This window comes from Rhinopithecus bieti, unplaced genomic scaffold (genome assembly GCF_001698545.2).
Source record: "Rhinopithecus bieti isolate Rb0 unplaced genomic scaffold, ASM169854v2 scaffold_23816, whole genome shotgun sequence".
Lineage (NCBI taxonomy): Eukaryota > Metazoa > Chordata > Mammalia > Primates > Cercopithecidae > Rhinopithecus > Rhinopithecus bieti.
Window position 1 is genome coordinate 2,545,077 of NW_016811019.1, and position 21,468 is coordinate 2,566,544.

The window sequence follows — 21,468 nt, forward strand, 5'->3', positions numbered from 1 at the left end:
AAAAAATTTTAATTCCTTTTTTTTTTTTTTTTGCTTTTAGAGACAGGGTCTCATTCTGTCATCCAGGCTGGAGTGCAGTGGTGCGATCGTGGCTCACTGCAGCCTTGACTCTCTAGCTTTAAGTGATCCTCCTGCCTCAGCCCCCTGAGAAGCTGGGACTACAGGTGCCTGCCACCATGCCTGGCTAATTTTTAAATTTTTTGTAGAGATGAGATCTCCCTATGTTGCCCAGACTGGTCTAGAACTCCTGAGCTCAAGTGATCCTTCTCCCTTGGCCTCTCAAAATGCTGGGATTACAGGCGCGAGCCACTGCGCCTGGGTTTAATTCCTTTTGACTTAACTAAATACATGACGTACAGCATATTTCAGGGCAGTGGCTCAAAGTCAACAAGCAGGATGTTTACTGAATACATGAGAGAATGCTGACTTTTGTGGAGGAAATGTTGCCTCAGAGAGAGGTAACTGGGATTCAGTAGCAAGCCCGCAGGGGCTTGGAGTCTGGAAACCTGGAGTCCAATCCATGCTCTACCACTTTCTAGTTCTCACAACTCCTTGAACCTCAGGTTTCTCACCTGCAAAATGAGTATAAAAACCACCTCTGCACCTCCAGTTTCACAGGGTTGATGTGTTGGTACCTTGTGATTCCTAAAGTGTTACTGAAAGGAAGATTTTATTTTTGTTAATTAAATACCTCCAAGCAGCAGGCTAAAAACAAGAAGATAATCTTCTGCTTTTAAAAGAAAACTAGACAGAAACATAAGGTAGGCTGTTCCAGGTAAGGTTTTTTTCTTTTCTTTTTTTCCTATAAAGTGCTTAGTCTAGGCATTAATTTTGAATCTACCTTTTTTTCCTACTCACTAAGTAAATTACCTTCTTAGAGTAGCATCAACTTCTGCCTCCTTATTAGGAAAGGAAAGAGCCTTGAATGACACTTCATGCCCCAGGACCTCATTTCCATTGAGGGCTGCATGCGTGTAATGCCTGTATGCATGTGCATGTGTGTTGGGTGAGAAGGGGAATGGCTTGAAAAAGAAGTTTACGGCCGGGCGCCGTGGCTCACGCCTGTAATCCCAGCACTTTGGGAGGCCGAGGTGGGAGAATCACCTGAGGTCAGGAGTTCGAGCCAAGCCTGGCCAACATGGTGAAACCCCATCTCTACTAAAAATACAAAAATTAGCTGGGTGTGGTGGTGCACACCTGTAGTCCTAGCTACTCAGGAGGCTGAGGCAGGAGAATTGCTTGAACCCGGGAGGCAGAGGTTGCAGTGAGCCGAGACTGCACCACTGCACTCCAGCCTGGGTGACGGAGCAAGACTCCACCTCAAAAAGAAAAGAGAAAAGAAGTTTACTAATTGGCTTTTTTCTTTTCTTTTCTTTTTTTTTTTTTGAGACAGAGTCTTGTTCTCTCGCCCGGGCTGGAGTGCAGTGGCCGGATCTCAGCTCACTGCAAGCTCCGCCTCCCGGGTTTACGCCATTCTCCTGCCTCAGCCTCCTGAGTAGCTGGGACTACAGGCGCCCGCCACCTCGCCCGGCTAGTTTTTTTTTGTATTTTTAGTAGAGACGGGGTTTCACCGTGTTAGCCAGGATGGTCTCGATCTCCTGACCTCGTGATCCGCCCGTCTCGGCCTCCCAAAGTGCTGGGATTACAGGCTTGAGCCACCACGCCCGGCAGTAATTGGCTTTTTTCTTGTCTCGTCCTGACTTGTGGATTTGATTTTTGTATCAAGGACAGAGGGTGTGCAAACAGGGGTTGGGGGAAACAGGAAAGACTGGGAAAGAATAGATGAACACTAAAACGTACTGATGTACTATGATACTATAGTATGTCAGGTACTTTAGTGTAGAAAAGAGATAAGTTCCTTGAAGGTGGGGAATCTGGCTTATTTGCTTTTGTAGCTCCAGGGCTTCGTACATGTAGGCCCTCAAAAAATGTTTCTGGTGAATGAATACATGAAAGAGAGATGACCAAGAGAGTTTGATGGGGCAGTAGGGTAGATACCAGATCACAATCCTTGCTTCTTACGAGACATGCTCACAAAGATGGAAGTGCACTAAACAGATACAAGATTAAGTTGGTATCCTTCTGCTTTTTTTTTTTGAGATGAAGTCTCGCTCTTGTCACCCAGGCTGGAGTGCAATGGCGTGATCTCAGCTCACTGCAACCTCCACCTCCCAGGTTCAAGCGATTCTCCTGCCTCAGTCTCTTGAGTAGCTGGGATTACAGGCGCATGCCACCATGCCCTGCTAATTTTTGTAGTTTTAATAGAGATGGGGTTTCACCATGTTGGCCAGGCTGGTCTTGAACTCCTGACCTCAGCTGATCCACCCAGCCTCCCAAAGTGCTGAGATTACAGGCGTAAGCCACCTCACCTGGGTCCCTCTTTCTACTTTTAATTAGGAAAGGAAAGAGCCTTGAGTGACAATTTTCAGGGCTTCAGTGAGCCCCCAAATTCACTAAACAGGAATGATGGCCAGATGGAGGGGGGATTCAGGGATACTCTGGAGCAGTTTTCACCCCCTTAGAAGTGTAGTAAAAGAGGGGGGCCACCAGAAGAGCCCCTGAGTGCCTTGCCTCAGACTTCCATTGCCTGAGGCCTGGGCACAGTGGTTGGCAGTGAGGCTGTCCCTGAGGGCCCAAGGCCTTTTACATGGTTCAGGGACACATTATCCAATTGCTCCAGATAGCCAAGGTGCTTAAGAAACATCTGGAATCCTTTAATTCTCAGGAATCATGAGGGTCCTTGGGAGCAAAACTTAAGCAGAGGGATGAGGTTCTAAGTGAAATTTCAGGGTTCAGCCAGCCTGCAGGTGAGGTATTTGGGGAAACTTCACACCTCTAGGTGAATTCTCACTAGGGAATTCTGAAGTCCTTGGTGCTTTCAACACCCCAATGGTCTTGGGGAAGGTTGCAGGCAGTGGCGATGTTGGGGTCAGGAGATGTTGCCTTGCCTGGCCTCCTGGAATCCCAGAGTTCTCTGGAAGTGAGGATTATCGCATTTCTAATTGTGGTCTGATCATTGCTTGGTCTTTTGCAGGTGTTTGTAAAAGCAGGCCCTTGGACCTGGTGTTTCTCATTGATAGTTCTCGTAGTGTACGGCCCCTGGAATTCACCAAAGTGAAAACTTTTGTCTCCCGGATAATTGACACTCTGAACATTGGGCCGGCTGACACGCGGGTGGCAGTGGTGAACTATGCTAGCACTGTGAAGATCGAGTTCCAACTCCAGGCCTACACGGATAAGCAGTCCCTGAAGCAGGCTGTGGGTCGAATCACACCCTTGTCAACAGGCACCATGTCAGGGCTGGCCATCCAGACAGCAATGGATGAAGTCTTCACAGTGGAGGCAGGGGCTCGAGGGCCCTCTTCTAACATCCCTAAAGTGGCCATTATTGTGACAGATGGTAGGCCCCAGGACCAGGTGAACGAGGTGGCGGCTCGGGCCCGAGCATCTGGTATTGAGCTCTACGCTGTGGGCGTGGACCGGGCAGACATGGAGTCCCTCAAGATGATGGCCAGTGAGCCCCTAGAAGAGCATGTTTTCTACGTGGAGACTTATGGGGTCATTGAGAAACTTTCCTCTAGATTCCAGGAAACCTTCTGTGGTAAGTTGGTCAGTCTTTGCTTCCAACTAGAAAGGATGTTATGTTCAGACATTATGTACCCAGAGAAAAAGAGTATTATTCTTTTTTTTTTTTTGTGGAAATTTAATGAAAAACTTAACTATATCCAGTGTGTGTGTGTGTGCGCACGCACACATGTGCGTGACCAAGCTAAACACACTCTATTGGTTTAGGAATATAGAGCTGCATTATATGGAATTGGTTTGCTCATAAAATCTTCATGTTTGCATTAGAACTGTGAAGGTCTGCAAATATCCAGGATAAATGACCCTGCTGTTCCCTGTCAGGGTCAGGAAAAACAAAACTCAAGATGCCTCTCCTTGTCCCCTCTGCCCCACCACTACATTTTTTCCCCCGATACATATTTTTTTAGTTTTACCATCTCTAGATCTAACAGAACTCTGTTTGTTCTCCTGCAGAAGACAGGGAGCAGCATCTGTCCTTGGGGGAGTCAGCAGGCCTCTATTCCAGTGTCACCGTCAGCCCGAGCGTGCATTGAGTGAATGCTCTGGTTTTCAGACTGGGCTCTTTATCTGATTACTCTTTGTTGAAGAACAGGATTCAGGGACAAGGCAGATTAGGGTTTCAGCTCACTTGAAAGAAAGCAAGGTGATCTTAAAAAATCATTCCGTTACTCTGCTACTCCTTCCATCCTTTAGGATGGAATTTGAATAAGGACATGCTAATTTTATTGGAATTTTTAGCATGAACTGACCAAATCTAGGACTACAGATCCATTCAACACTGGAATTTATTTTAGTCACTGATCAGAATTATGATCTGTGGGACTCATGCTTTATTTTTTTATTATCTGGAGATAATCTTTTGATGCCTCTTTATGAATATCCAAGCAGTTGTGGACAAATTTCTAGTTCAGGTGAATTTTAAACATAGATACCTTTTGCAATATAATTTATTCCACACTTATTTATTCAGCATATATTTATTGATCTCTGATGATACAAAGATAAAGGTAATCTCTCCCTACCATTAAGTAACATTTTGGGGATGGCGGTGAGACAAACAAATGAACCAATAATTAATTACAATTGTAAATTTCAAGGAGACTTTTAATCTAAGTTAATGTGAAACCCAGCCATCAATGGTTTGTCAAGAAAAGGGAGATGAAGTCTTGCTCTGGGGCAACGTTTGGCCTCATTGCAGTCAGACTTGGCTGGGATCCCCTTGTCTTTCCTGTCCCAGGACACTGGGCTTTCACAAGCCATCACTGGCTTTGGTGGCATCTACTTGGCATTCATTCGTTTCCAAAAAGAAAGTGGCTTTCTTTCTCCCAGGAAGTCACTTGTCCACTCCATGCTTGTGGGTGAGAGCTTTTCCATCAACATGTTGGTCTGTGGCAAAGTTGGGTTTCAAAGCTAGCACCTGGGGTTGGGCTTCGAGGGCTATAAAGTAACAAGTGGTGAGTGGCAATCTTTTCCTTCTGGTACAAAAGACCTGCTTGTTCTGAGGGAAAAAATGTCCTCTCTATGGAAAAGAGACTGAGTGGCAGCTTGTTGTAGTCAACGGGTTGGAAAGATCATTCCGTGAAAAGGCCCTTGTTGGAAAAATATTAGCCTTATCCTGTTGCCAAGGGCAGTGGAGGCTGGGTTACCTGCCACAGGAGGGGCCCGCCTCCTCCAACAGTCCTCCTTGGTTTCTCAGAAATGACTAAATTCATTGATTCATCTTTCTTTTTTTTTTTTGAGACGGAGTCTCGCTCTGTCGCCCAGGCTGTAGTGCAGTGGCCGGATCTCAGCTCACTGCAAGCTCTGCCTCCCGGGTTTACGCCATTCTCCTGCCTCAGCTTCCCGAGTAGCTGGGACTACAGGCGCCCGCCACCTCGCCCGGCTAATTTTTTATTTTTTTTATTTTTTAGTAGAGACGGGGTTTCACCAGGTTAGCCAGGATGGTCTTGATCTCCCGACCTCGTGATCCGCTGATTCATCTTTCAAAAGCACTAGGAAAAAAATATCCAGTGAGATATAAATGGCTCCAGGAGCAATAAGATGGAGATGTAGTTTAGCTAATGTAATCTCATTTTATTTTGTTCTTTTCTTTTAACCTGTTTATATTAGCATATGAGTTCACTATGAATTTAGCGTATGGATGACTTCACCCACCTTACATATTCAGAAGACAGTTATCCAGACCATTTGTATGTTCAAAGATGTACCACTGCCCACCTGTGAGTTTATTCTAGGCTTAGACCCATACTTGTGTGAGAATTCTGTTTAGACATAGACTATAGAACCTTGGAATTCAGATTCTGGCTGCAATGGGACAAGTAGCTTGCGTCACTTCAGGCTGTGCTTTATTGTTCTCCCATTTCTTGTGGTGGGGAAGCACAAATCTTTTTTTTTCATGGGGAGGTGGATAAGCCAAATAAAACATCCAATTGCCTGGCCTATGTGTTTGGCTTCAGCTCCAAACTCCAAATTCCCTTTCTCCCTTGAGAAAGTCTATATAGCAAGATGTGTGCTTTTAAATTAGTAACATTTCTAGTTTCAGAGGAGCATTTCTAATAAGCCAGAGGCAGAAAACAAATAACCTTTTTTTATAGTGAAGTAAAGATAGACTCAGAAAGGAGCCCGGAGAGCAATGTCTATTGACATGGAAGAAGGTATCTCAGATGTTTCCTAAGTGTCAGTGCTGACTGTTGTAAACTTCCTCTGCACAGCGTTGGACCCCTGTGTGCTTGGAACACACCAGTGCCAGCACGTCTGCATCAGTGATGGGGAAGGCAAGCACCACTGTGAGTGTAGCCAAGGATACACCTTGAATGCCGACAAGAAAACGTGTTCAGGTGAGACCTGGGTAGGGGGTCGTGACTGAATCAAATGCTTGGAAACCTATGCTCCAGGTTTTGGACTGGCCTTGTGCTGTGATTCTTTGACCCCTTTTTACCTAACTGCCTTTTGGCTGGTTTACTGTTGTTCATCAGCAGTTTTCCCTGAAAAGGAGCTTAGGGAGAAAAGTGAAATGATACATAAATCAGCTTATTTCCATACTTTTTAAGTTTTAAATAAAACTGTAGGAGAAAAGGCTACTAAGAAAGAGGTCCGGGCTGAGTGCAGTAGCTCAGGCCTATAATTCCCGCATTTTGGGAGGTGGAGATGGTAGGATAGTTTGAGGCTAATTCGAGATTAGCCTGGACAATATAGTGAGACCCCATCTCTACAAAAAATAATAATAAAAAAAAATAAGCCAGGTGTGGTGGTGCATGCCTGTAGTCCTAGTTACTTGGGAGGCTGAGGGGGGAGGATTGTTTGAGACCAGGAGACCGAGGCTGCAGTGAGCTATGATAATGCCTCTGCTGCACTGCCGCAGAGGAAGAACTTGTCTCACAGAAAACAAAAAACAAAAAACACACACAAAAAAAGGAAAAGAAAAGGGTCCAAGATTCTTAGTCCTTTTGAGGATTTGAAATTTTTCCTGGATTTTATTTAATTACATACAAGCTACCCTCTTCCTCTCTATAGTCATAGATGCTCATGGAATCTAGAAGTAGCAAAAAAGTTAGAGGGGTCCTCACTGGTCTGGTACATAGATACGTACATGGAGTCAATGAGGGATGGGAATTAGATTTTTTTTTTTTTTTTAATCCTAGAAAAATGTTTTTGGGAGGAAGAAAGCTTAGAGATAACTTAATTTTATAGGTAATGAAATTGAGATGGACATAAGGGAAAAAACGTACCCATGCCACAGGATCTCTTAGTGAAAGAGCCAAGACCAGACGGTTGGCTCCCAACTCCCAGCTGCCCCTCCCTTGTTTCATTAGCTGTGTGTGTGTGTGTGTGTGTGTGTGTGTGTGTGTGTGTGTAAGTGGCGTGGCCCATAATTATTTATTTCTGCCATGCTCTGCATGCATTTACATTTGTCCCAATCATCTTTTGATAGCTCTTGATAAGTGTGCTCTTAACACCCACGGATGTGAGCACATCTGTGTGAACGACAGAAGTGGCTCTTATCATTGTGAGTGCTATGAAGGTTATACCTTGAATGAAGACAGGAAAACTTGTTCAGGTAAGTGAGGGAGGAGTCTTTACTATTGCTACTTAGCTATCTGCCTACCTACCCAGTGATGGAAGGGCAGGTCACATTGACTAGGAAGTTGGTGTGTTTTCCTCTCTTGCCACCTTAAGCTTTTCCCATTTTTAAGTTTTATCCAAAACATCAGAAATGGTAACATGTATGTATCTCGGCCCAAATATATAAATGTGTTGCTCATTTCCTTCTCTGTATCCAGCCCAAACAATCTTTCCCAAATGCTACAGACAATTTAGTAGGTTGAAATCACATAACAACCCACAAGGTACTTGTTGCCTACAAAGGGAAATACAGTAACTTTACAGTGGAGAAATTGGCAGACATCACCTTAACCAAGTGATCAAAGTTAACATCATCAGTGATGACACATAGTGACATCATGGATGACCTGACATGCTGGGCTCAATACTGTGGACACAACAGCACAACTGTAGTATTCTTGCTAAAAATTCAGGTCTCTTCATGAGGAAAGATTAGACAAACCCAACCTGAGAGACATTCTTAGTTCGCAAAATAGTTTTCCAGTACTTCTCAGAAGCATGAAAGTCATAAAAGACAAAGAAAGACTTAGGAAGATTGGAGAGGACAAAGGAGATGTGAAACTGAATGCAATGTGGAATCCTGGATTGGATCTTGGACCAGAAAAAGGACATTAATGGCAACATTTGAATAAAGTCTGTAGATTAGCAAATCATATTGTATCAATGTTAATTTCTGGCTTGACAATCATACTATGGTTATGTAAATTACTGTTTGGGGAAACAAGGTGAAGTAGAGGAAATTTTTGCACTGTTTTTACAACTTTTTTTCTTCTTGACATGGAGTCACCCAGGCTGGAGTGCAGTGGCGCGATCTCGGCTTACTTCAAGCTCCACCTCCCGGGTTCATGCCATTCTCCTGCCTCAGCCTCCTGAGTAGCTGGGACTATAGGCGCCCGCCACCAGGCCTCGCTAATTTTTTTTTTTTTTTTTTTTTTTTTTTTGTATTTTAGTAGAGATGGGGTTTCACTTTGTTAGCCAGGATGGTCTCGATCTCCTGACCTCGTGATCCGCCCGTCTCGGCCTCCCAAAGTGTTGGGATTACAGGTGTGAGCCACCGCGCCCAGCTGCAACTTTTTCATAAATCTGAAATTATCTCAGATGAAAAGTTTAAAAGTAAAAAATAGTTTAAAAATATATCAGTACAGAGGAAAGTGCATTGAATGAAAATTTGTCTTGAGTTTTATGCTGCTCTGAATCAACTGGTCTCCCTTGTGCCCCTTTCCCTCATTTAAAAAACAGGAGAGGGTTGAACTACAATTTCTTGAAACTCTAATTCTGTGTTTTTCTGAATCTAGCGTAATTACCCGCACAACTGTTGGTATCCTGCCCTGCCGAGTTGGGATAAGTACAATAAGGCTAAAAGGAGTGCTTTAGAAAGTATTTATGAGATACTTAGGCTATAAAAACTCAATACTGATGATTTTGAAAAGCAATTGTGGAAGGTCAGAGAATAATTATTGTATGTGCAGGATTTCACTTAACTCAGTTAACTTCTAGTTAGAAAAAAACAGTGCCAATGGCTTTGAATCGTTTCCAGTAAGTTTTCCTCATGTTTCCAGCTGCAAATAAGGTTTCTATCCATGGGTAATAAAATACTCTTCCACCTTTTATTTCTTGTCTCCTGAATTTTTGTTTCACAGCTCAAGATAAATGTGCTTTGGGTACCCATGGGTGTCAGCACATTTGTGTGAATGACAGAACAGGGTCCTATCATTGTGAATGCTATGATGGCTACACTCTGAATGCAGATAAAAAAACATGTTCAGGTAAGATCCATTCAAACAATTCTTTCATTCTTGGGTCTTTTACAGTGAAACCAACTTGCAGCTAACCAGCAAAGAGGTTTTTAAAGGTAACTTAAGGAATCAAGGTTCAGACATTCGACCATACTTTTAGATGAAGGCACACATTGCTCAGAGGGTGGTGAGCTCACTGGAGCAAACACAGATTACTTCAGAAAATTACTGGGAAATAGGTAGGGAGTGGGGGATATGAGAAAAGCTAATTAAATGTAGGGTCCTTATCCAGGAAAATTTTATAGCTCTGTACACTGAAGACTTTTAAGCAAAGAGAAAACTTTAGTGGAAATCAGCTGGACAGTAACTATTTGGTGTGATAGGATGAACTGATCTTTTTCCAGTTAAAACTTGGCCTGGAACTTTTCTGTAGTGTTGATCTTAAAGCTGGATGATTTTAGTAAAGAAGACTTTGTGAATGCCTGAATTAGACCCACACAGATCTTCCAGTAAGTTTGAGGCCGGTCACTCCTTGGCAGTTTCTAGACGATCAATCATCGGTGAAACTCAGCCTTATACATTGGCCAATGAACCCAGGCCAGTGCTGTTAATCCTCATTAAATTGATTTAAACTTACTGGCAGGACAGGGTGGCATTTATAAATGTAAAAACACTCCTGAGAGAAATTCCAAGCTCTCAAGGTGTTGCTTAGCTTTGGCATATTGAATGTGTTTTAGATTTGATGTTTATTTTCCTCTCCCTTGAGGAGATACAGACTTCATCAAGACAGACAAAGGGAAATGGCATGTCACCCAGTCCCATGGGTGAAACCAATAAAAAAATACTGGGCACCTACTTTGTTCCCAGTATGGCACTAAGTATTGTGAGCATATAAAGAAGCGTAAGTTTCTGCCTGTGAGCAAGTGAAGCCTGGGTGAACAGACAGCCAGCTCCTTAGGAAAGCAGAGACCGAGCCAGGGAGAGGGACGGATGGAAACGAAGGGCTGTAGAGGCTGGGGAGGTGGGCATCTGCGAAGGGCTGGTGTTGGGCCTTGAAGGAGGGTGAAGGTTTCGATGGAGAGAAATGGAAAGTGGCACTGGCCAGGGACTGGCTTGAGCTAATTTGTTCAGGGCAGGACGACTAAGAAGGTTGGGGTAGAGAGAATTCACCTATGGCTGTACTTCTCGAACTAGTGACAAGCGTCCCAGTTGGTACTTTAAGCTGCCAGGAACATTGAAGACCTGGGAAAACAAACCAAAAACAAATTTCCATTTCAACTAACAGATAGTATGGAATACAGTGAAGCAATTTATTTTTAAGAAAAACATAAATCAAAGAAAATTTTCAGTGAAGGCAGACAACACTGTCAGATGCCAGTATCCCATATTCTTCAATGCCTACTGTAGGCCATGCAGGATTCTAGGCATTTTAGCTACACTAATGCCCCTTAATACTGACAGCAACTTTAAAAGGAAACTGATTAAGTAATCTGCCCATGGTTACTCCACTAGCAAGTAGCAGACCCAGGGTTCAAACCCAGGTACTTGCTCTAGTGGTTACATAGGCTCTTAACCACTAAGCCATACTGTCTTAGTGTACAAAGCACAGGAGAGTGAAGAGGGACAGAAGAGAAAGACATACTAGTGGGAAAGTTAGTTATACATATATATATATATTTTTATTCTTCTCTTTTTTGAGACAGGGTCTCACTCTGTCACCCAGGCTAGAGTGTGGTGGTGTGATCTTGGCTCACTACAGCCTCTACCTCCCAGGCTCAAGTGATTCTCCCACCTCAGCCTCCTGAGTAGCTAGGACTACAGGCGCATGCCACCACACCTGGCTAATTTTTGTATTTTTTGTAGAGATGGGGTTTTGACATTTTGTCCAAGCTTGTCTTGAATTCCTGAGCTCAAGCAATACACCTGCCTTGGCACCTGCCTTGTGCTGGGATTACAGGTGTGAGCCACTGTGCCTGGCCTATTTATATATTTTAAAGTAATAGTGAATACTGCTATAAAGCTGAGGAACATCCCATGGATCGGATCCCTTCTAATGGTCTGCTTTTCCCTTGCTAGTGGTAGGAAGGCTTGTAAATTAAACGTGGAGCCCCAGATCAGGGCCAGGGGCTGGAAGCATGTCCATTTGCTACCTGTAGAGTGGGTACTAAGCTGGAATGAGGTGAAAAAAATGAAACACCCTGCTAGAAGGCATTTTGCTGAAAAAAAAATCTAAATTGTAGCACTGAAAGGGAATAGCCATATTAAGATTGGAAAGGCACTTAATGTATAGATTATATATTGCCTCGCATTTCACACAAAGCTATTCTATAGGCATTAGTGAGCCACAAAAGGTTCTGCATGTGAAATGACATTTAAGAGGAAAGTTAGAGGGAAATAAACTGTTTTGGTTCCTGCAATGGCAAAGGAGGAACCTATGTGTCTAGGAAGACTTTCTGGGTTTTAAAGGAGAATTGCTGCTTTATTTGTCCTAGGCCAGTCTGAACATGAGATGAGTATGGCACTTTGCTCTGCTCTCCACTCAAATTTGGGCAAACTGCATTTGTCCCTGAAATGTTATTTGTGATACATAGTACATACTTCACTCTCTAATCATACACATCATCATTATTACTAATACTGTATCATTTTCCCATCTGTGCTTGTGTGTGTGTGCATGTGTCTCCAGGTTAATGTTTTCTGTTCCACTTTGTAAGCTACGAAGGCAGGCACTTGGTCAATATAGTGCTTTTTGTGCAGCATCAAAGTTAGCTCCATGTACGACTAGGTCCCTCAAACATTATTTTTGGTGGTGGTGATGATGATCCATGAGTAGCTGGGGATGATGGAAGCATTAGTAGTCATCAGGAAAGGCTGGAGGTAAGTTCTGGAATACAGTCAAGACTCAGTGCCACCCAATGCTGTGGGTAGAAAAAAAGAAAAGGTACCCTTGGATATCTGCAAGAGATATAAAGGAAAGGAATGTGTGTGATGTGAGGCCAAAGGGATGAGAGGTATGGGAAGAGAAAACAGGCTTGCTCCTGCAGCATGGGGCCTGTTGCTGACTACTGACTACGACTGCATTCTCAGCACTTGCGGGGACCAAATGGAAACTTCTTCTCTCAGACATTTGTGTTTACTTTTCTATTTAATGTGTGAATATTTTTTTTCCTGCGCCACGTGCGGTCAGTCCGTGACAAGTGTGCTCTAGGCTCTCATGGTTGCCAGCACATTTGTGTGAGTGATGGGGCCGCATCGTACCATTGTGATTGTTATCCTGGCTATACCTTAAATGAGGACAAGAAAACATGCTCAGGTGAGGATCAGCCCTTTAAGCCCATTTCCTTCGGTAGGAAAATTTTTTCAGGAGTAAGCCTTTTTCTTTGTAAGACACAGCTGTGATTCTTTCTCCTTGTCAGAATTCTCCAGTGGCTCCCACTGGTCTACAGAATAAAACAGTGATACCCCTCCACCAGGCAGCCTACCCTCCATGAGCTGTTTCTGTCTTCTCTCTTTTTCACATTTTTCTTAATAATTAAACTTTCTGCCTAAATCTGGATTTTTTTTATTGTGGTAAAATACACATAAAATTTACCATTTCAATTATTTTCAAGTGTATAGTTTGGTGGCATTAAGTACATTTACATTGTTGGGCAACAACCACCACTATCCATCTCCAGAAATTTTTTATCATCCCAAAAGAAAACTCTGTACCAATGAAACAATAACTGCCCATCACCCGCTCCCCTCAGCCCATGGTAACTACTTCTCTCATCCTGGCTTTTAAAACTTTTCTACTACATTTGCCCCCAGATTCAGATTCTTCCTGCATCCTGGTCCAGCCACAGTGGGCTGTTTGATGGTCCAGGAGCATGCCCTGCACTCACTCGTTTCCACCCTCCCCTCAATGCTTTTGCTTGTCAGAAGCCAAGAACCACATTCTTGCCAACATCTGGTTTTGCTGAATTACATTTTTGCCAATCTAGTGGATGCTTTTTTCATTTCCTGGTTACTAATGAGGTGAGGCATCTTTTCCTGGGGAGTACTGCCATTTTAACAGTCTTTCATTCCATTAACATGGTATGTCTTTCATTTTAATTTAATTTAATTTAATTTTATTTTAGGTCTTCTTTAATTTCTTTCAAAATTGTTTTGTAGTTTTCAGTGTACAAGTCTTGTACTTTTAAAAATATTCCTAACTATTTTATTCCTTCTGGTGCTATTGTAAGCACCATTTCTCCATTTCTCAACTTTCAATTTTGCTACAACCCAGGTTTGAGAAATGGAGTTTGAGATCCATTTCTCAACTTTCAATTTTTCTACAATCCAGGTTTACAATTTTCTGTGAAGTGTTTTAATTAGAATATCCTACTCAGCCCATGCCCTCCTAGAGCTTAGAGACTATCAGGCAAGACAGACACTGAACAAGTATTATAAGTACCCATCTTATGGATACAGGGATCATGGACAGGTAGTTGATATTCAATAGATACTTCCTGGTTTATTGACTGATTAAGATGGGATTTGGACTGGCTGTCCCTAAAAGGTTCAATAGGATTTAGACAGGTGGATAGATGATAGATTATATTTAATGAATTTATGATCTCCCATCCCTATGTTGGATCTTTGTAAAATGTTAGAGTAAAAATGTTGCAGCAAAGGACCATTTCCTGTCCTCAGGCAATGGAATGACTCCATTGGAAGATGATACACCAGTCCTCAGACCTGGGAAGTTACTCTTATTTCTATTCATAACTTTAGGAGGAGCCCTGATACTGAATAGGAGTAGCTGCCTCACTGAATTACAGAAAGAAATAGGAATTACTTTTATCACCTCTTATATTTGGCTAAATGTCAATACAAACCTGAATTTTCAGTTCCAAAGTATTTATTGGTAAGAACTACGACTCTCACTTCAAACCATTCAATAGAATAACAGCCCTCTACAGGAAATCAGGACTTAACCAATTTTTATCTTTTTTTTGTTTGTTTTTTGAGACGGCGTTCACTCTGTCACCCAGATTGGAGTGCAGTGGTGCGACCTCAGCTCACTGCAACCTCTGCCTCCTGGGTTCAAGCGATTCTCCTGCCTCAGCCTCCAGAGTAGCTGGGATTACAGGCGTGTGCCACCATGCCCAGCTTATTTTTGTGTTTTTATTAGAGACGGGGTTTCACTATGTTGTCCAGGCTGGTCTCAAACTCCTGACCTCAAGCGATCCACCCACCTTAGCATCCCAAAGTGCTGGGATTTTAGGTGTGAGCCACCATGCCTGGCCCTAGTTTTCACCTTTGATACCTTTTGGCCATACAAATAGAGTACTATTGTCCTAGTTTTATTTTTATTTATTTATTTTTAAGAGACAGGGTCTTACGCTGTGACCCAGACTGGAGTGCAGTGGTGTGATCATGGCTCATTGCAGCCTTGAACTCCTGGGCTCAAGTGATCCTCTGCCTCAGCCTCTTGAGTAGCTGGGATTACGGTTTTGTGCCACTATGCCTGGCTATTTTACTTTTTTGTAGAGACAGGGCCTTGCTTTGTTGCCCAGGGTGGTCTTGAACTCCTTGCCTCAAGTGATCCTTCTGCCTCAGCCTCCAGAAGTGCTGGCATTATAGGAATAAGGCACTGTACCAGGCCCATTTTCCTTTCTTAATTACACAGTATCACATGAACACTGTCTTATCTCTATATCCCTGGCCTCCCCCTATACCAACCATGTTTTTCTAAATTTACTTTTATCATGAATAATTTCTGGCAATCACAAAAGTACAGAGAATAAAATAATGAACCCTCATTTAAGAATCACTCAGCTTTGACAATTATAAACATTTTCCCAATGTCTCCTAAGATGAATTTTTCTGTGATAAGTATTTTCTCATCTTTTTGTTTGTTCATATATCCCTTTAACTGTTGGAAAATGCACTTAGATAAGTCTTTAATGGTGGAAATATTCAGTTGTGGATTTCCTGATTTGTTATGATTCCTATATAGCTATTCCTAGATAGTATATTTGTGTACTGTCGTTGTCTTCAGCCATTGAGGAAGCACGAAGACTCGTTTCTACTGAAGATGTCTGTGGATGTGAAGCTACACTGGCATTCCAGGAGAAGGTCAGCTCGTCTCTTCAAAGACTGAACACTAAACATATCCTTTCTGGATGGTTTTCTGCTTCTGCCTGGAGCCAACCTAGGTATACAATTGAGCCAAACACTTTAAGACATTCCACAGGCAAGTGACTTATTTGTTAGGTTTTAGTATGAGCAGTAGTAATACACAACTTAAAAAACGTTAGAGTTCTTTTCTAATGGTTTAATAGACTGTTTCACCCATTCAATATTTACATGTAAAAGCTGCCTATTTTGTTCCCTGGTGCTTTTCCATAACTGTATATGCTCTTACATAACAGATGGAACATTTATGCTAATGATTCCTTAATATGGCTTTCTTAGTTCAGAATCTGTAAATGTACACGGTAAGTCAGCTGATTAATGGGATGTGATATCTCAGATTACACAGTTGTACACTTTAACTAGCCAAGTGGTCAAAAAGCAGATTTTAGGCCGGGCGTGGTGGCTCAAGACTGTAATCCCAGCACTTTGGGAGGATCACGAGGTCAGGAGATCGAGACCATCCTGGCTAACACGGTGAAACCCCGTCTCTACTAAAAATACAAAAAACTAGCCGGGCGAGGTGGTGGGCGCCTGTAGTCCCAGCTACTCGGGAGGCTGAGGCAGGAGAATAGCGTAAAACCCGGGAGGTGGAGCTTGCAGTGAGCTGAGATCCGGTCACTGTACTCCAGCACGGGCGACAGAGCGAGACTCCGTCTCAAAAAAAAAAAAAAAAAGCAGATTTTAAAATGTAACACGATACAATCTCAGAAACTTTCAAAATCAATTCTTTCTCCAAAGGAGTAACTCGGGAAAAGTTTCTCAGAACAGTTCAAGTTAACAACTCTGTTCCTATGTACCCTAGAGGAGTGGAATTCAGATTGTGGTAGGTACCATCTAGGCATATGCAGAGACTTTTAAGGGAAGTACAGATAATTGGAAAGAATCAATTTCCAAATCCTTCACTTGCTTAGGACACTACTTGGAATCAGTTGGCATTTTCTTTTCCCATCTCTCATTTCATATCACCATTCTCCTAACTTTTCACAAGAAAGGCATGCTTCTCATTTACCCTAGATCTACTAAGGTGCATTTCTTAGAAGAGCAGAATCTTGAGAGAGCCAAACAAAGGGACAATCCAACTATCCCTTTAATCAAGACATCATAAACATTGTTTCCCCCATCCCTCACACTAAGATGCTGCTCCAATTAAATTTTATATCAACAAAAACATCTGAAGACCACTGCAGTGGTCTACTTTTATTGTGCTCTCTGAAGAACAGGATGTTTGACTTTTAAACTAAATTCAGCTTTTGGTGAGAAAGCAGTTTTGCTCTTTTTTCCCACTTATCATAGGACATTATCGTTTTATCTTGTGTTGCAGTGTTTGAAAGTGTGTTTATATTTTCTAATGTGTAAAAATAAATGGTGTTGGCCTTAACAACTTGCCACTTGATGGCATTTTGGAGAAGTTGCAAGTAAATGAATATGGACAAATACATCGTTAAATTGCTCCAATTTCTCACCTGGAAATGGGGACAGCTTGGTATACTTAATACTCATGCATTCTTTTGCACACCTGTTATTGCCAATGTTCTTGCTAATAATTTGCCATTACCTGTATTAATGCTTGAATATTACCTGATAAATTGTATGAAGATCTTCTGGAGAATCAGCATGATTTTTCCAAGGAAATAAATATGCAGATCCTTATTAAGAGCAAACTTTAGTGTCTCTAAGTTATGACTGTGAAATGATTGGTAGGAAATAGAATGAAAAGTTTAACATTTCCTTATCTACTAATTGAGCCATTTAATTTCTAAATGTTTATATCAGACAACCATATTCATGATGGAAACTTTAGGTCTAGTTTCTTTTGATAGTATTTATAATATAAATCAATCTTATTACTGAGAGTGCAAATTGTACAAGGTATTTACACATACAACTTCATGTAACTGAGATCAATGTAATTTTGAACTGTTTAACACTTTTTGTTTTTTGCTTATTTTGTTGCAGTATTATTGAAGATGTGATCAATAATAGATTGTAATACACATATCTAAAAATAATTAACACAGATCAAGTGAACATTACATTGCCATTTTTAATTCATTCTGGTCTTTGAAAGAAATGCACTACTAAAGAGCACTAGTTGTGAATTTAGGGTGTTAAACTTTTTACCAAGTACAAGAAATCCTAAATTGATTTTATTATTTTGCTTCAGGATCCAAGTGATAAAGTTATATATTTATAAAATTGCTATAAATCGACAAAATCTAATGTCTTTTTAATGTTAGTGATCTGCCTACCTCGGCCTCCCAAAGTGCTGGGATTACAGGCGTGAAAGTCTAACATATTTACTTATATATTAGATACATATAATTCTTTTGGCTTTGAAACTTGCAACTTTTAGAACAAAACAGTCCTTTAAATTTTGCACTGCTCAATTCTTTTATTGGTTTGTATTGTCTTTAATAAAAGTTATTACCTTTACATACTATCATGTCTGTTTTTTGATGACTCATCAATTTTGTCTATTAAACATATTTCTTTAAATTATACTGAATTAACAATTATTTTGATATTCAACAGTTTCTTATCAAAAGACAGAAGTTTGATACTCCTCCTATAGTTTAACCTCACACTTGAGGCTAAAAGTGTAAGTTCAGGTTCAAAAGAAAGGCTTCAATATAAAATTACCTAAATTTGGATAAAATAATGATGACCTTTACATTAATATAAGCTCCTGAAAAGCAAATATAACCTACAGATGTAAATATAAAATATAAACTTTAAGGAAGGAACAAAAACTAAATATACCAAGGAAATATATAAAACATGTTACTTTTCAAAAAATTTGAAAGGGTATGACACAGAGCTACAGTAGTATTTTCCAGACTTGTTTGAGCCCCAAATCAGTAATACGTATTAATATACCACAGAGAAATGGTAGTATAGAAGGAATAAATGAGAGTTCATGTGCAAGAAGGGAAAAATATTTAAAGAGAGGTGAGTTTTCAAGTGTCACCATTAGTAACTAGCTTCAACTAATCATGTCTTGGCCAGTTTATTGGGAACTCCTGGGTTAGATAATACTTATTTGTCTTATGCGTCCAGTGTAGGGAGCCTATGGGCAGGGGCCAACATATCTTAAACAGACACACAAACAATAGAAAACAAACGTATTATCTGAATGGGATTGGGTTAAGTTTGGAAATAATTCCTCAGGGAGACTGATTTGTGTTGGTTTGGCTAGGCACAACTGGCCTGTTAAGAGGGTAGGACCATCACGGAATACATAAAGTGGCTTGGGAAGCAGAGCCGGATGGAAGGTTGCCCCGCAGAAAGCATACTGCCTTACTTAAGGTGGGGGCTCCCTAGTGAAAACATTTAGGATTGAGGGAAGATCTGATTTTGGATGGAGTTTAGATTTGTTAGGAAAGGCACTAGAGACTATTGTCAATTCTGTAATAGATTGTGCTGGGTGAGACAAATCACCGAGGTCAAAGGATTGGAGGATTTTTATGTTTTATTTTTGTCTGAGATGGTAAAAGACTCCAAGTGGAGAAATTAACTACTGATGCATAAATTACATGCTAGATTATGGTAAAAGGGAAAACCAGAAATAAAAACATGGGTGAGACCAAATAATTTCATGAGATTGGTTCTACTTGGATTTCTGCCCTATGCCTTATATTTTGAGGCTTTGTAACTCTCAGGCATTCAAAAAGGACAAAGGAGAATGAAGAAAGAAATAAGGTAAGAAAAAGAAGAGAATATGTAACAGTCGACTCTAGACGAGAAAACACCAAACGCTCAAATATTGTAAAACGGGAGGCTATGCCCCAGTAGCAATTGTACGCTATTAATTACCCAATGTTTATACAAATTCCTTGAAAAGGATCCTCGGGGTTGCGGTAATAATTAAACTGTTAAAAAATGTCAAAACAAGCGGAATAAACAAAATCTTCTATTCCTAAATTGCTCTAGAGGTTGTCCAATCCCCAAAGACACAGAGAAGGGTTACGAGATCTCAGCACGCACATTTGCACTTTCATCTGGCCCGGGGCGCCAGCCTATCAAATACAGTAAAAGGTTTTTCCCTTTCAAGAATGTTGGAACTTTGGAACTTACAAAATACTAAATAATTTGCCCTCATTAGAACGGGCGCCTTTCCTCCTAAGTTTATAGTACTGCCACCTGAGGAGCGGCTCCACCGCTATCAACAGAGGTGTGGCGGGAGGGAGGGCGGCAGTGACCACGAGACAGGGCGCAGAGAGCGAGTGCACGGCTGGCAGGGACAGGTCGCGACCCAGCTCCTTGCGGAGAGCAGAAAGGCCGAGACGCCAGGAAACAGGACTATACAGCTACCGCCTCGCACCCGGCTACCGCCTCGCACCCGGCTACCGCCTCGCACCCGGCTACCGCCTCGCACCCGGCTACCGCCTCGCACCCGGCTCCCCCAACGCACCGACGTCCGCGCAGGCTCACTACGCCGGTACCCGGTGCGAGGGCGTCACCGGAAGTGCCCCGCGGCGCCCCGGATGCGACGGGGCAACATCGCGGTTGCCAGGGCGACGGGAGCTTTCCGCAGCTGCTGGTACTCCCCATTGGAAACGTAGAACCGTTACCGGTCGAGGGCCTTAGCAGCCGTCGTGACCCTCTAGGGAATCCCACGATGTTCTTCTACCTGACCAAGAAAGTGAGTTTCCTGGGGGAAGGCGTCCTCGTTTCCCCGCCATTCCCGCAGCCTGCGGCGATTCCCGCTGCCTTCCCGAGAAGCCAGGCTGCTTCACCCGGTCCTGATCGTGGCTTCGCCATTCCGCCGCCATCCTTCCCGCCGGGTCCAGCCTCCTACCTCCTCCTGCGGTTCCCAGAGCCCCAGACAGTACTTGACCGAGCCCGCCGCCCTCTCTTAGCTCTCTCCCATTCCTGCCCCTGGCTAGGTCCTTTTGGTTGGCTCGAGGATAGGTCGCCACGTGCTACTCTCTCTTTCCTCCTCCACTTGTTGCTGATCCACGTGATTTAAACTCTTTGGATCACCACGAGCCACTGGGCAAGAGAAAAGAAATAACAATAGGATAGCCTAAGTGTTGTGGGTAAAAAGGAAGAGGGACTGGTGGTATGGATTTATACCCGCTCCCCGCCCTCCCTTTAAAAAATCCACCCGGTGACTCTGTCGTTGGCTTCCTCCGCAGTCAGTATCCTTCTCTTTTTTGCACTTCTTTCTCTCTTTCCCAAAGGCTAGAGCCCGGGTCAGTTCAAGGGACCATGCCCATTTCACAACAGCTCGTTTTTTTTCTGCAAGACCGCCCGTTTTCTTCTTGGAAGATTTTCTTCAGCCTTCATCTCCTGCAGACTTATTTCCCACCTCCTTCGTGAAAAGTTGCTAGTGCGGCTATGGTTGCTTTTACAGATTTCCATTCCCAATAACGTGAAGCTGAAGTGTGTATCCTGGAACAAGGGACAAGGGTTCATAGCATGCGGTGGTGAAAATGGATTACTGCAAGTTTTGAAATTAGAGACGCAGACAGGTAAATGAATGCAAGCCCACATGTTTGAAATTGGTAGAAAATTGGCTAATGTTATTTGTTCATGCAATTTACTCATGGTATCTGTCAGTATGCAATTCTGATTATTTTAAGGGGAAAACCAACATTTTATGGTGTTTTTTCTGGAGTATGTTTGCAATAAAGTTCGGAGAATGTTGAATGTAAACATCAGATTGTTTTTGCTGAGTTATTAATGGAGAATGAAAAATAACGAAGAATGAAAATAAGTCACTGTGTTATGCTATATCTAATTATTGTACTGTATTATTAGGAGTCTAATACAAATCCTGTGAGTCAACATTTCAGTAAGAAAATCTGGCGGATTATTTACAGGCCTATCCTTTCTGCTTATTAGATACATTAGTGGT

At 42.3% G+C, this 21,468-nt stretch overlaps 2 protein-coding genes and 1 long non-coding RNA gene across 4 annotated transcripts in view; 2 read left to right on the forward strand and 1 right to left on the reverse strand.

Moving 5' to 3' along the window:
• Positions 1-18,045, forward strand: part of MATN3 (matrilin 3) — a 22,320-nt gene extending 4,275 nt beyond the window's left edge. The window contains exons 2-8 of the mRNA XM_017893325.1: positions 3,035-3,601; positions 6,297-6,422; positions 7,517-7,642; positions 9,348-9,473; positions 12,631-12,756; positions 15,472-15,582; positions 16,998-18,045. Of these exons, the coding sequence (XP_017748814.1) occupies positions 3,035-3,601; positions 6,297-6,422; positions 7,517-7,642; positions 9,348-9,473; positions 12,631-12,756; positions 15,472-15,582; positions 16,998-17,053 (1,238 nt within the window). The 3' untranslated portion in view covers positions 17,054-18,045. The remainder of the gene's footprint in view (positions 1-3,034; positions 3,602-6,296; positions 6,423-7,516; positions 7,643-9,347; positions 9,474-12,630; positions 12,757-15,471; positions 15,583-16,997) is intronic.
• LOC108543019 (uncharacterized) lies at positions 5,503-20,103 on the reverse strand. The gene is made up of 3 exons (XR_001889428.1): positions 20,020-20,103; positions 10,614-10,685; positions 5,503-5,576 (listed from the first exon to the last, which is right to left on the reverse strand). It is a non-coding gene; the product is annotated as an uncharacterized LOC108543019 (long non-coding RNA).
• Positions 20,104-20,121: 18 nt separating this feature from the next.
• The window catches only part of WDR35 (WD repeat domain 35), a 52,582-nt gene continuing 51,235 nt past the window's right edge, over positions 20,122-21,468 (forward strand). The window contains exons 1-2 of one of the 2 annotated variants that reach the window (XM_017893324.1): positions 20,122-20,250; positions 20,965-21,082. In XM_017893324.1, coding sequence (XP_017748813.1) covers positions 20,227-20,250; positions 20,965-21,082 — 142 coding nt within the window. In that variant the 5' untranslated portion in view covers positions 20,122-20,226. The remainder of the gene's footprint in view (positions 20,251-20,964; positions 21,083-21,468) is intronic. The other variant, XM_017893322.1, reaches the window with a different exon arrangement.